This window comes from Apteryx rowi, unplaced genomic scaffold (assembly GCF_003343035.1).
Source record: "Apteryx rowi isolate R43461 unplaced genomic scaffold, aptRow1 scaffold_701, whole genome shotgun sequence".
In the NCBI taxonomy this organism is placed as follows: domain Eukaryota; kingdom Metazoa; phylum Chordata; class Aves; order Apterygiformes; family Apterygidae; genus Apteryx; species Apteryx rowi.
The window spans coordinates 150,300-165,760 of NW_020450985.1; the positions used below are offsets into that span (position 1 = coordinate 150,300).

Sequence of the window (15,461 nt, forward strand, 5' to 3'; positions counted from 1 at the left end):
TTCTACAAATGTGAAACTTCATTATCTCAGCCATTTATAGGACAGTGGGTGTACTATGAAGGTGGATATCTCAGCATGGAGAGGAATGGAGGGAGGCCAGGAATGTGACCTGTGACCCATGAACAGATGGGACATGGAAGCTTGTTTTTTAACCTCCTCTCCCTTTGGTTTCCAGATGCCATCAGTGCCACGAATCCCCGAGTCATTGATGATTCCCGAGCGCGGAAGCTCTCCAATGATTTGAAGCGCTGCACGTACTATGAGACCTGTGCTACCTATGGACTGAATGTGGAGCGAGTCTTCCAGGATGGTAACTGCAGTCTGGTGGAGGGTATCCGAGCAAGACAGGGCAGCAGCGCTGTGTGAATGTGTAGGCTTACAATACATAGACCACAGGATCCCAGTTAGAGGGGAATACTCCAGTGAAGGCACAGAAAGTTAGACATAAGTTCGTGTGCAGTGCAGTCGCTTTATGTACAGAGAGCAAGTCCTAAGGGTAAGACGTGCTGATTGTGTGTGGATTGATTCCCTTGCGTATGGTACATAAATGAGCTGCACATGTATGTGAAAGGAGGACTACTGCAGAGCAGGGCAGCACCTTTCTCCTCCCTTTCTCATAGAGGCTGTTGCTGGGTAGCCGCTTGTTCCAGAGACCAAAGAGGCTGTAGGGGACTGTTGCATCCCTGTGGTGGGCCTGTGCGGCACAGCAGTCTATATGAGCCAAAGAACTTATGAGCCTGGAGAAATGGGTTTGATTACATATTATAGAGGAGAAAAGAAGCAGCAGAATCCTTTGACATTAAGCATAGAGGAGCAGCAACCGAATGACCAGGTGGAGCAGCTATTCCTAGTGGGAATAGTATGCGGAAAAGTATTTCTACTTAGGCTTTGAGAAGGGTCTGTATAACAGGGCTGCTACAGGTGGAAGAGGGAACCTACACCACATCCTAGGAGTTTGCTAGCTACTCAGATAAACCTGTCCTTGAATGGGGCTGCATATTCCCCTTCCCTTTCTCAGCCTTGCCTTCTAGAGTGCAGCTGAGTATCTCTCTTCAATGCCACGTGGAAGGAGCCCTGTGGGGAAGGGTCTGTGCAGTGCTGAGTGGCTGGGCATGACAGAGTTGCTTGTGGAGAGGACAGCTGAGCTGGTAGAGGAGTGTTTGCAAGTGGAACAGGTGACATGGAGAAAGTTTGAAAACAAGAATGCAGCAAGACTGTCCAAAACCAAAATTCCAGCTCAGTTCATTGCAGCACGGCAAGATAGTCTGGGGGCAAGACACAGGGCTGAGCCTGCTACTGGCTTCAAGTGCCTCCTTTCTCCTTGGGTTGGCACTTGTGATCTTCCTTCCCCTGCACAAGTCTTTGAGCTTCCAGTAATGTGCTGTTGAAGTCTTGAGGATCATAACCAAAGTGCTTGCCTTCCCTATACAGAAGCATGTAGAGCTCTCCTGCTGCTGGTCCACCTCTAAGACAGTCTGAGATACCAGGCAAGAGAGACACCTTTCAAATCATCCCGCTTGGCCTTCTGTCTAGCCCCTAGCAAGGAATCCCCCAGCATCCAGCAGCCTCTGCATTGGTTTGGTATTCCTGGAGAAACTGGTACTGCTCCAGTTTCAGGCAGAAATGCCCCTACTGGCATTACTGACCCCAAAGACCAGACTTCACTGCTATGTCCTCAGGTCACCTGCTCTTTCCACTTACACTCTTGTTGACCTCAGCTTCACATGCTGACTCTCCCTCTATATTTGTCCACCAGCTCTAAAGCTTGTCTACTCTGTGAAGCCCCTTCTGCTTTTTTTTTTTGTATCCTAGAACCTTTGACCCCTTGCTCTGTTAGACTGAACAGGTCAAGTTTCATCAGTCTCTCTGGACTAGATTTTCTAGACCCTGATGTAACTTTGTAGTTGTTTCCTGCCTTTTCCCATTTGTTGATATCCTGCTTTAGAGCATGGACCTAGGACTGGCTCTAGTACCCATTAATATTCTTATTGCCAAATGCCTTTTTCATCAGAAAAGCTCTGAACTGTAGAGTCTGCAATCAGCTTACCCCAGCAGTTGGCTGAGAGATGGCTGGGAGTTACCTTTACTCAGCTGGAGAAGGGGAAAGAGGTGTTCCTGAAGGCATGCAGCAAGTAACTGCAGTATGAGGAACAGAGCCCCAGACTCTTGGAGCCTGTCCTGCCACTCTCATCTTTGGACTGTCATAATCTTTTGGTTTGGCAGTCTTTAGTTTGAGGTCAGATATTTCCTTGAGCCTTTTTAATAGTAAAGCATAGTAAAACGTGGGCGGTTTTTTTAAGGGGTAGCAGAGGTGAGCTGCTCTGGGTTATGTGCATATTTCGGCAGGTTGACAGAGTCCTGAGGCGTTGACAAGTCACAGTGTGTGGAGTATGGGTAGCGAGGTTTCTGTCAATGGGGATAAAAATGAAACTTCCAGTGTCTTTTGGGCTTTATTCCTTCCTCCGCCACCCCTCACCAGGATACGCAATTCATGAGTTGAGAAACACTGCTCAACAGCATGTGTCTCCGTACCACGCTCCTCCGTTAATGGACTTCCTGCAGAGGAGTTGCTCCAAGAGTTTCCTGAGCTGGGAGAGTATGGAATGACCTCAGGGCCTTGAGGAGGGGCAGCAGTGGCAGAGCTCCAGAGCCTCTGTCTGTTCATCGTGATGTGGTCTGGACAGCTAGGTAAAATGCAGATCTGGATGAGATGCTGATAGAGGACTCTTCGAAGAGTGGTCCATGAGTTCATTGTGTCCATAGGGGTTACGAAGAACTAGACAGCTTTGTTTGGCTTGCTGGGAAAGTTTTACTTACTGGGAAAAGCAAATGTATTTCCATTTTCAGCTGTGAGGAAAATTGTCTTGGTTGCCTATATCCTTTCCTTCCTTCTTTCCTTCTAGCCAGTAATGGAGAAATGGTAGGAAAGAACAACTGTGCTTGGTTGGAGATAGTGAATATTTCAGCAGGCCTGGAAGGGCAGGATCTGTTAAACCAACTCAGCATTTCACAGAGCAAGTCTGGAGCAGTGGGTAGGCTATGTGCATGGTTCATCTTGGCTTCTAGAAAGTGTTTGGTACTGTGTGTCACTAAATTTGTTCATCAGATTCCTTCAGATCAGCATAAGGATTGGTTGTGTCCCTTCTCTGAAGGACAGTATTGTGAAGAATGGCAGAAGGTGGATTTGAGAAGGGGAGGAGAAAGGACTGCAGGATTAGATGCTGCTCTTCGTTAGGCTGCTTCTCATCCTTTTTTAATCTCAAGATGAAACGAATTGTGCTCTGGAGTTGTTTTTCTCTTTGTTGACCATAGGGAGCATAGACAACACAACTTTAAATGGTGAGGTGTGTGAGATGAAAACCCTTGTGTGAGGCCAGGGCTTGGAGCTTTTGGCCCCATGTCTGCTTAGTGAGCTCTTCCTCTCTTGGTGGGAGATCTTAAGCTGCTGCTTAGAGGCTCATGAGTCAGTGCCTGCAAAGTGCTGTGCTTAATCTTTCCTCTGGGTTTATTCATGGCCTGCATGTGTGGTCAGAAAGGAGGACAGGGAGTGGGTTTTGTTAACTGTGAGAAGGAGCAAAGGGCAGTGAGGCTGAGGAGGAAATCCAGAAGACTCCAAAGAGTGAGGATCCTGGGGTGTGTGCTAATCTGAGACTGCTCAAACAAAATTAATGTATAGCCAGATGCTTATGTTGTGTAGGAACAAGGAGTGTGGGTCATCCCTGTGTGAGGAGGAATTGTGCCCAGGAGAGGCCTGATGGTGTCCTTGGGTGTATGAATGGGGGAGTATCAAGGGGAAGTACGGATGGATTCTTATTTTTGTACAAGGCAGCAGACCATTGCTGGAGTGCTGTGTCAAATTCAGATATCAGCATTTCAAAAGAGAGCAGAGAAACTGAGAAGTTAAAAAAAAGCCACAAAAATTAATCAAAGGCTGGCAAAAATGCCTGACAGTGAGACACTAAAAGAGCTTATCCATTCAATTTATCAGAAAGAAGATTGAGAGGTAACTTGATTACAGTATCTGAGTATCTACATGGGGAGAAAATCACAGGTTCTGAAAGACTCTGCAGGCTAGCAGAGATCTAATGCTAGAGCTGAAGCCTGTCAAATTCACATTTTAAAGAATTCTTTTTTTTTTTCTTAATATCCCTCTTTTTTAACTATTAGAAAAAAATGTCATAGGGAAGTACTGTGTTCTGCATCTCTTGCGTTCTCAAAATCCATACCAAGTTCCTTTGTGGAAGAGACTTTATCCGTCCCAGATGACTGGTGCAGTGTAGGCTGGGTGAAATTTAATGGCTGGCAAGATGCAAAGATCAGCCTGGAAAACTGAGAGATCCTTCCCGGCCTTTGAGTCCTTCTACCCATGAGCTGAGTTCCTGCACTTCCCTGTGCGGTAATCATATTTTCTGCAGTAATCTGCCTCTGTGTGGCATGCTGCACACCTGTCAGTGCACTGTTTTCCCAGTACCAGTGCCTTCACCAGGGATGACCTCTGTCTGCACCATGTTTCAGCAGAAGCTTTTCTTTGAGAGTGCGGCCGGTTAGGGCTGATGTTCATGCATCGTGGTGAGTTTGAGAGATCCAAGCTCAAGGGTAGTGCATACCCTTGGAAAGCATATTGCTCAGGGCTCTGGAGAGTTGTGGAGAAAACACGGTGTAATAATCATGAGTAGCAAGTGGAGCACAGAGACCCACCATTTCATAGATGATCTCAAGTAAGTCTTGCATATTTATTGCTTTCACCTGCCTGCTTAACTGCAGGACAACACAGACTCCCTTGAGCACAGCTGTGGCAAGGGAAAGAGCAGCGAAGAGAGCGCTGGCTCTGTGAAATGCGTGGAGCTGAGGAGAGCTGAGCCAGACACACTTACCCCAGATTTCACTGGGATCTGAGAACTATTCAAGGGCTTCCAGTTTTGGAAGAAGCTGACTTGGCAGGATGAGGCATTGTCAGAGTAGGTAAGCAGCTTTTCCTGATGAGTACTGATGGGTTCTGGTGCATCTGGTTTGAGGTCTGGTGGAGTGCTGACAGTCGTGGATTGTGAAAGGAACTTGCCTTGCACGGAGATGCAGTTTACCAGCCAGACCCCATCTTTACGTGCTTTCTTCAACACAAGTTGCTCAGTCCACACAGTGGTATGCCTGCCCTGTGCAGGCTGGGGAAGATACTGTGTTTTCGCAGTAGAAACAGGAAGTCCTCTCTAAGCTCTGTGGTCATTGCTTTCATTGCAAAGGTTTGTTTGCTTGTCCAGAGTGTGCAGTGCATATGCTGCATCTCTGTTCCCAGAGGGCCCCTTCATGCCACTGTCTTGTCTAACGATAAGCAAGCACTGACCTTTTTTGGGCAGCAAATGAATATTATGCTGGTCTAGCATGGCAAGTTGGGGGAGCAACAATCCTTCTTCTAGGTATGCAATTGAAGGATGAGGCTAGAAATCTTCCTTCCCAAACTGCTGTCTCTGCAAATAACCGCATGGTCTGCACATGGTGCTGCTGAGCGTGGGCGAAGTTCTGACATCTAGAACTTTGGATCTCCGCATTCACTGCCTGTGCAGAGATTCTTCAAGAATCGGGTGGTTCCAGCTATTGTGGTGCCCTCCTTTCTGCTCAGCTGTGGCAGAGAGACCATTCCTCTATGCCTAGAGCAGCTTCTGGTTGTTTGATCTCAAGCTGAGTTTGTTGTGTTGTGCAAGGGATCTAGACCATGTGTGTTCTGTGGATTTTGCCACTGTAATTGTGTTGAATCTTTTGGAGTAGCAGATGTTTTGTCTTGGCAGTCAGGCTTCTGAATGTCTTTGTGAAGAGGATGCACAGCATGGTGAAGGTTACCCCTTTTCTGCTTGCAGGGCTAGTTTCTCTCATGCAGCCTGGCAGAAGTCCTCCCTGAACTGCTGTTCGCTGTGTAGGAACTGCACTTCTCTGATCCTTTCAAAGTTGTTTCCAGTATCAGATGTTGTCACAGTTACTGCTTTTGTGAAAAAATGGAACAGTCTGCCTTTGGCTTCAAATACAGTTTGGAGATGATCCTGGTGCAAAGCAGGAAGAGTGACCTAAGCTGGGTTATGTACTGTAGCGTCCAGGACTCTGCAGACATGAACTTCTGGTTTCAGAACTTCACCAGTGGCAAGGCTGGGTCACCCTGAAGGGATGGATTAGTGTGGTTTCTTTACTCATACCAGAGCTCCCAGTGAGGTAAGAGGCTGGTACTGAGCATGTCTTCCCATTTCTTGGCTGTGAAAATATATTATTGAAGAGCTTTGTTCTCAGAATTACCTTCGCAGAGCTCCTGTAATGCAGGAATCTCCTAGAGTTCAGCAGATATCAGGACAGTAGCAAGAAGCCATCAGTGTGGAGGCACCTCAGCTTTTGGGTTTCATTTTAAGAATATTTCTTTACCGTGCAAAGGTGAGGAAGTAAATTGTCAAGAGCCCTTTGGCAGGGATTGTCTTGGAGTTGTTCTTGAAGAGGAAGACTGATCCAGCTTTGATCAGGGGAGTGCATGGAAAGGACAGCAGCCTAGCTGCTCGATGTTGTAGATGGCTTCTCTAGCTTGCTTCTAGCTTCCTTTGTGGCAAGTTGAGGATGAGTCTCCCCTCCTCCCTCTGGCCCTGAGCACTGGAGAGGACAATTGGGCCTTGGCATTACCAGACTGTCTTTTCCCATCACTTACCAGAACCCTACTGCTGAAATGCTTGCAGTAGATCTGCTATTCATCTTTCCTCCTCATCAGTAAGGCTGCAATTTTGGACTTTAGCTTGAAAGCGCAAGGATGGTTCTGACTGTGTCCTGCACATGGGAGCTGCTTGTTTGGGTTTCTGTGTGCTGAGTGGAATTGTTGGACAGTGAGTGTCATTTCTTCCACTTGGATGTGAATTAGATCGTTCCATGCCTTCGGGGATAATTGACAGCATTGCCACATCTTCCAGACTAGTGAGTGAAGCTTCTGAGGAACTGTTTAGCAGGAGTATTTCCATGGAGAGGCCAAGATTTCATGTACAGGGGTGTGTGCAAGGCCCAGTGATTCCAAAAAGTGCCACCTCCCCAGAAGATGTTTCTACAGAGCTAGTTCTGTGCATCACTTTGGACCATCCAGTGCACGTCCCCTCTTTATCAAGATTCTTCTCACAGAGCTGACTATTCCTGGTGGCACCTGTACAAGAGATTTCTTCAGAATGCCTAGGACAAAGCGTTATGATAAACTTTAAAATAACTTGTGTGATGCTCAAGTGCTATATACACTGTAATACCATCCATCACATTTGACAAATAGCGAGTGATGTATCAAGAGGCAGAGGTTCTGCGCTGGTGCAGGGCTCATTGGTTATACGTCGTGGAACTACATGTAGCAAGCAAAGACATCTTGCTGGCAAATGAACCCAGACACTGGCTTAAGATATCTTTGAAACAGTCCATTGTTCGCAAAGTGGGAGAACCTCTGCCCAGCAAGCAGAAACTTGAAGGTCCCTTAATTCTGCCTCAGATAAGGGTTGGTGAGATTTTATCGCTACCAGTGTGGTCTTGCTAGCCTCATGATTAGTTCTGTTATTACCATTAATGATGCATAATGAGTGACAAGGCAGAGACTGTGCCAGGCTGTTTGCACAGGAGAGCATTTGCTGTGAGGTTTTTCTGAATCTTTTCTGAGTCCCTCTCTTTTTTTTCCCACTAGTGGCTATCTCAGCTGTCTCAAGCGAACACTCTCACCTTTCCTCTTCCTCTAAATTTGGACCAGCTTGTGTCCTGCATATTGGGAAATTTGCTGCCTTGGATTTGATTTCTCCAATGAAACTCTGAATTGCATAAAGTCCTCTGCCCTGAAAAGTAAAAAGATTTACTCTGGGCCATGCAGAAACTTCCCTTCTCATATCATGTCTCGTGTGATCTATTTTGGACTCTGATCTACTTGAGATTTCTCAAACTGTCCTTGACTTCTGCTGTGGGGTGCTCAGCTGTCTTTTTGGAGGCAAGTGGCTTTCTGGTCGTCGCAACATTCCTGAAAAAGCTTCCTAGAATATGTCCTGTCATGGGAATTTTGCTCTGAGTTCTCTCCCTTCCAGTGGTCAATGGTATATGTGGCTGGTCCCATTTGGGCAAGGTGTCAGCTGCCGTCAACAAGCATTGCTCCTTTGAAGTCGGTGGCCTTTGTGAAGTCAGTAAAGCTGTCTGGTCTGGGTTCTGACCAGATAGTTTTCATTGCCACTTTAACAGCACGAAGAATGAGAGAACTGTAGGCTTGCCTTGTAAAATACCTCTTGCTTGTATTCTGTGATGGATGATTTCAAAAAAAAAATTTTTTTTTTTTTGGCCTAATCATTCTCCTGATGCTGGGTTTAAGTTTTCCCTGCATCAGACCTGCCTAATTTCCATGTCTCCTTCTAGATTGTCTTGTCAGTTGAGGCAACTGAAATCCGCACTTTGTGTGCCAGCTGGACTGTGTTCTGACCTGCCTAGGCTAAAGCCATTGTGTGCCAGAACCTGTGGAGTCCTCGCGAGGACAGCTGTGCCCAAGGCAGCGGTGGCTATCAATATTATCCTGTCCTGCAAATAAAGCTGATTTCTCCACTTCCATATGCCTGCTTGTATGTGTGAAATCACTCCCTCCCTGCCCTTCCATCCCAGCATCCAGAACCTGGTTCAGTTTGAGGTGGTAGCTCTGTTTCTGGTTGGAAGGAGTTCCTTAAGCCCTCACTCTTGTCCCAAGACTTATACAGGAAAGTCACTCATAGACAGTACTGTGCACTCATGTAGAGTAGATACTCACATACCATAAAGTCACTCATAGAAGCAAAATAAGAGACTTTTGAATACAACCGTGAATCTTCTGAGTTTGCTGTCCATGAGCTGGCACTGCTCCTTGTCTCATAGTGCTCTGGGTTTAAGAGAAGGAGAGAAGATACCTGGGTCTCTGCAGGTCTCTTCGAAACTGGAGTTTTCAAGGCTTGGCACGTGACCTGATTGGGTGTTTGCTCTAAGGTCTGCTTCCCAGTAGACCTCCAGCCCCAAGTGTGAGTATGCCAAAGGTAACACAACTTTCTGAACTACTTGGGTGAAGTGTTTGCAAAGCTCAAGGAACTTAGCAAGGCAATCCTCACAGGCAAGCTCAGGAAGTGTGGTCTGGATGAGTGGACAGTGACGTAGACTGAGAACTGGCTGAATGGCAGAGCTCAGAGGGTTGTGATCAGCAGCGCAGTCTAGTTGGAGGCCCGTAGCTAGCGGTGTCCCCCAGGAGTCAATACTGGGTCCAGTATTGTTCAACTGATTCATCCATGACCTGGATGAAGGCACAGAGCAAGTTTGCTGATGATCCAAAACTGGGAGGAGCGGCCGATACACCAGAGGGCTGTGCTGCCATTCAGAGGGACCTGGACAGGCTGGAGAGGTGGGCGGAGAGGAACCTCATGGAGTTCAACAAAGGCAAGTGCAGGGTCCTGCACCCAGGGAGGAATAACCCCATGCACCAGGACAGGTTGGGGGTGACCTGCTGGAGAGCAGCTCTGCGGAGAAGGACCTGGGAGTGCTGGTGGACACCAAGGTGACCATGAGGCAGCAATGTGCCCTTGTGGCCAAGAAGGCCAATGGTATCCTGGGGTGCATCAGGAAGAGTGTTGCCAGCAGGTGGAGGGAGGTGATCCTGCCCCTCTCCTCAGCCCTGCTGAGGCCACATCTGGAATTCTGGGTCCAGTTCTGGACTCCCCAGTACAAGAGAGACATGGAGCTACTGGAGCAAGTCCAGCGAAGGGCTACTAAGATGCTGCAGATCCTTCAGCATCTCTGTTATGAGGAAAGGCTGAGCGAGCTGGGTCTGTTTAGCCTGGAGAAGAGAAGACTGAGGGGGGATCTTGTCAACGTGTATGAGTATCTGCAGGGAGGGTGTAGAGAGGATGGGGCCAGACTCTTCTCAGTGGTGCCCAGCGATAGGACGAGAGGCAACGGGCACAAACTGAAACACAGGAAGTTCTGTGTGAACATGAGGAAAAACTTCTTTACTGGGAGGTGACTGCACACTGGACCAGGTTGCCCAGAGAGGTTGTGGAGTCTCCATGCTTGGAGATATTCAACAGCCATCTGCACACGGTCCTGGGAAAAGTGCTGAAAGTGACCCTGCTTGAGCATGGGGTGTTGGGCTAGAGGATGGTCAGAGGTCTCTTCCAACCTCAACCATTCTGTGATTCTGTGACATGTGATGTTCCCAATGGCTCAGCTTTGTTCATCTGAAAGATTCCTCTCTGTTGTGATTATGGGGGTACCTGGCCAATATGCAAAAGAAAAGAATGGCGTTGTACTCTCCTGAACTCCCCCAAAGCCCAGCTTGTTTGCTGTCATGTTCTGTGGTCAAACTCTTTTTTTTCCAGAAAGGGTGGGAGATTTGGAATGTCGAAATGAAATTTTGGGCTCTTGCAATCTGGTAGCGAGGTCACAGGAACAGGAAGAGTAGTTTTTAACATTAGTTTTTACAGCATCTAGAGACTGTGAGGGTCGGAAGTGCCCAAGTTGATGGAAGTGGCATTGCCCAGGCTATTCAGTTCAGTAACTGGCTCCTGTAGCTGCTGCAGCACCTGCCAGAGCCTTCATCCTCATCAGCTCTTTGAAATGTAAGCTGCTGAGCATGTGCTGGCTCCTGCTTTGAGAAGATGACTGAGAAGTGATTCCGGCTACCCAGGAATTCTTCCACAACAGCCTAGGGCTCTAAGTGTCTCTTTGGTATCCATGTGAAGTCACCGCTTCACATGAGACCCAAGAGAGCAGGCAGCCTTCAGTGGCTCAGCATGATGAATGTGGAAAGCCTGTCCTGCTGCCTGCTGGAACAGCCGCTGGCAAAATACTGTCACTTACAGCCACGTTGTGTAGCAGAGGCAGGCAATGGGATAACAAGGTTAGATGTTCTGCAGAAGTCCTCCTTGTTGATGTAGGGTGGCGCAGTTTGAGCCCCAGATGTTGGCCTCAGTGAGAAGAAGGATTTGGGTCTCACTGAAGCACTCCAGAAATTCGGGGGGTGGAGAAAGGTGCTTTCTGTACTCTGACCCTGTCCTCTTTCTCTCCTCTTTCAGTGGCTCAGAAGGTGGTGGCTCTACGGAAGAAACAGCAGCTTTCCATTGGTCCCTGCAAGTCCTTGCCCAATTCACCCAGCCATTCGTCTGTCTCTGCGGCCTCCATTCCTTCTGTTCACATCAACCAGGTGGGAAATGGGAACAGGGAAAGCCCACAACCCCATATGCTTCTCCTCACACCCGCAGTTCTCTTCACTCACTACACAGCTTGTTTAGTCTAGCACTAGACTCACACTAAAGCCCTGGAGTAGCTTTTGGAAACAGCAGAGTGGTTGTGACGCCGGGAGCTTCTGTCAATAGCCCAGAGCAGCTCATTGCTTGCCTTGAGATCAGGTTTCATGTATAAACCATCAGACCTGGCTCATGGCCTCCAGAAATTGTGGAGTGCTTCTAGAGGCACTCACTGCAGAGTCATGAGCAGCCTGTGTAGAGAAGGTCCTGGGCAAAGCAGAAGGGAGGTCTGTGAAACAGACCTCAGCCTGGCTGCCCCGGCAAAGCAGCATGCTTGCCCCATGGAATGAGATGTAGGCAAGCATAGGTGGACGTAGATGGTCCTGCTGCCCCTGGAAGCTGATGGTCTTGCATTCATATACAGATGGACTTTTTAGGGGATGTGTTTAGCAGGGTGGATTCAGTGGTGGGGCTTCCTGAGGACCCCAGTAGCACAGAAGGGGAAGGAGCTCTCTGGAAGCTGTCCTTTCTGCCAGGGAAGGGTTCTTTGCTGTTCTTTAGGCACAGGGTTAGCTTGGCAGGGACTCCCAAGGTCCCCATGCCGGGAAGATGGTGAAGCCAGGTGTATTCATTCTGTGACTTCAGAGAAGGCAGAACTGACGCAGGAGGAGCAGGTCAGAAACCAAAATGGGCTGCTGTGGTGAGTGCCTAGCAAAAGAGATCCTTTGGGTAGCCTCATAGTTGCAGTAATGCTTTGCTTCAGTTTTCAGTGAGCACACAAGTGCTGAGATGGCTCTCTAAAGAGGAAGGTGAAAAACTGTGAATGATTCTTTCTCAGGGGCAATCAAGCCAACAGATTCCAGCTCTGAAGCAGCTGGCATATGAAATCACAGGATCTGTAGCAAGGACTTCACTGAATTTGTCTTGTTTGGCGTGATGCTCTCAGACTGCAAAAGTAGCAACTGTTTATGAACGATGGGAGATGGAGAAGTCAGGGCAGCTGTGAGCCCTTCAGCCTCCTCACCAGTGAGCAAAGCTTGAAATAGTTTTTTAGGAAGAAAGTAGTTAAGGACTGAGAGGAAAATGTAAAACTGAAGAAAATGCAAAGCAAGTTTAGCAAAACAGACTCTGCCAGACTGGCACTGTTTTTTCATAAGGGGATGAGTTTTGAACCCAAGGGTATATTTGAGTCTGTCAAGCCACCAGGTGGGCTTTTGATACACCACCACAGGGGAGATTGTTGCTGTACAAATTTGAGTAAGGTCTGCAGCCACTGGTTTGACACCAACTTTTAGGGGTTTTAAATACCTATGCAAAGTTTGTACCTGGCTGCTTACGTTTTTAACCTGGACACCAGCCAATTTATATAAAGGCGCAAGTGAATGTGCTAAGCCCTGCTGACAGCCAGAACTGCTTAATGAATCTGTGTAGCTTTCTGATCAGAGCTTCCCTGTGTCCAGCAAGCTTGGGATGCAAGCAGAGGGAGCACAGCTGTTTGCAAAACACATGCAGCTGTACTAAGCCCTGCACTATGGCAGGATACAGGCATTTTTTGAGAGGTTTAATAGGAGGCACCCAAGCTGAGGAGCAAAAGTCCAGAGAAAATGCAAATTTGAGTGTATCTGGTAAGTCGAGTATCTTATTAGCAGAAGAACTATAAATAGTTGAAGACTGGCTGGGAGGGAGAGGCAGACTGTACTGAAAGGGGGAGCAGGGTGAAAGGTGGCCAAGGGCAATGTTCCTCGGGGGCAAGTTATACACTTGTTTAATATTTTCTTTGATGTCCACAGTATGAGAAAAGAGTCCTAACAAAGGTTTACTAATGGCACTTGCTGTGCCAGGCAACAGGTTTGTAGTGAAGATGAGCATGTGTTCCTCATTGTACGGGATGTGGTGATACCAGACTCCTCCGCCTCATACCAGTCATTCATGTTTAAGCGTACATTCAAACTGGAGTAGGAACAGAAAAATACCAGTGGGAGGGAAAGGAGATCCTAATACGAGAGGAAATAAAGTGCTTGGCTTGTTTAGCTTAGAAAAATGAAGTCTGAAATGGACAAAACCTGACCCCTAAAATACAAAGCTGGGAAAGGAGAAAAAACTTTTGAAGAAAAAAGACAGCGCTAGAACAAAAGGGGAGGATTTAAGACTGGTCATGGCAAAGCAAAGATTGGGCATTAGAAGAGGTGTCTGTGTGTCCTGAGCTTTGTTAAAGGTTCTTGCTCAGAAGCCTCTTTACTTTTCTTTTCTTCGTACAGAGTACCAAAATATTCTTTCAGTGCAGCTTGCTGATGACTTCTGTGTAGAGGTGAATGCTGGCTCCTTGGCTCTGAGACAGGACCTTTAAGTCACAGCACCTTGCTGTGCTCCAGTGGCTTTACTTTACAGTGGCCTTTAGAGAGGCCTGGGCTTTACCAGAGAGGCCTGGGTTATTCTGGTGGGAACCAGAGCTTTCTGATGGGAAAACAATGCTAATTGTGAGGCCTTTTTAAGCAAGAAATGTTCATTGATTGCCTGGACTACAGAAGTGTCAGCAAAAATGATAGGCCATGTCCTTTTGGAGCTTATGCTGTCTCTGTCCCCCCTCCCCTGGACATGCTCTATGCCTGTCTTAAGCTGTGTGCCTCCCGCACTTATAAATCTCTATGCCACAGAGGGGATCAAAGTTAATCTCTGTTCCCTGGGTCTTCTCTGGCTTCACCAAAGAGCACAGACCCTTTCAGTTCCCAGTGGCCTGCTCCAGCAACCTTTGCTTTGTGGTTACACATCTCTCCTCCATTACAAAAAGCACTTCTATAAATAGAGTATGAAGCAATAAAACTGATGAGTGATTGTAACATACGGTGAAGTATTTCCTCATTCTCACTTGGCCTGAGCAGTGAGGTTCTGGAACTGCTTCCCAGCCCCTGAGGGAGAAAATCCAAGTGGTTTTGAGAAACACAAGTTAATTGATCCCTGACATGTCTAAAATGGATGTGGGCAGAGGAGCCTGTGCACTCAGATGCGTATGGGCATGCTGCCCATGCAGGAGGACACACGTCCAATATTGAGCACTGCAAACTGGCAGCTACCAGAGTCACAGCAGTTGTCACAGCAGGGGCACAAAAGATCCCAGGATCTCTGCTCAGAGACTGCTCGAAGACTGCACTATGGTGGTGGTGACACACCAAAGGGTATGGTCTCCAGCACGAGCTGGAGCAGCTGTCCCTAGCACAGGAGAGAGTTCAGTGCAGACAGAGCTGCAGAGCGAGGGTGCTGCTGCCTGGATCTGGGGTGCAGGGAGTGCTGGTGCCTCTCGTGGGGCCGTGTGACCATGGCCTCACTGCTGGGAGGTGAACTCTGGTCCGGGCACGGAGTCACCAGGTGAAGGAGCTCTGGGAAGGGATGAGCAGACTGTGCACCATCAGGGAGGACAAAACAGAGAGTGACAAGGTCTTTGCAGAACAGTGCCATGTAGTGTCTTTTCCTGTCTAAGGGTAAGGGGGCTCGCTCCAGCATTTCTAACTTGCCTTCACTAACCTTGAGAGCAGGTACTGAGGCAGGGACAAGGACCTCAAGGAAGAGTTTGGGAACACAGGATTCAGCATCTTTCAGATGGAAAGAAGCCAGAATAAAATACAAATTAGGTTCTTCTGTTTGTCTTTTACTGCCACTAGGTGTTGGGGTACTCGGGAAAGACACGCACACTGGAAACAGAATAATCTCTTCTTTTTTTTTGCTGGGTACTGCTTGTGTGAAAATCAGGTCTGGCATTTGCATCTTGAGCCCTTGGCCAGCAGGAGCCACTGGGAGCTTGTGTGCGGCTCTGTCCCTGCAGGCCTTGTTTTGGGGTGTTGAGGGGTGCTGCCTGCAGACACTGGCCATGCGTGGTGACAGCAGTTGCTCTGTTCCTTCCAGTCAGTTATGGCAGGAGATGGCATCTCTCTCATCGTTTCATTTCCCTTGGCGGGCTGCCTTTCTGAGGGACTGCTAGTAATAATATTCCCTTCCCACTGGTTGGGGTCCCTCCTTCCAGCAGATGCTGAACTGTCCCTCTTCTCTTCTGCCTGCCTGCGCCAGCCCTGCCTCTCATTCCAGTACCAGGGACATCTTTTCTGGAAGTAGTTTGATGCTCAAGGCTGATATTTTGGAAATGGCTGCTGCTTGTCTGGTCTCCTGACAGTCCAGCGAGTTCATTGCAATTGCTGGGAGAGAAGAGGAGCCTGGTGATCACATCCTCCATCTGTCCAGGAGGACTTT

General features: G+C 48.0%; 1 protein-coding gene across 3 annotated transcripts in view; it reads left to right on the forward strand.

The window, feature by feature from the left end:
- Nucleotides 1-15,461, forward strand: part of AGAP3 (ArfGAP with GTPase domain, ankyrin repeat and PH domain 3) — a 93,301-nt gene that overhangs the window by 69,291 nt on the left and 8,549 nt on the right. For all 3 annotated transcript variants that reach the window (XM_026087121.1, XM_026087120.1, XM_026087122.1), the window contains exons 6-7: nt 176-310; nt 11,052-11,179. In XM_026087121.1, coding sequence (XP_025942906.1) covers nt 176-310; nt 11,052-11,179 — 263 coding nt within the window. The remainder of the gene's footprint in view (nt 1-175; nt 311-11,051; nt 11,180-15,461) is intronic.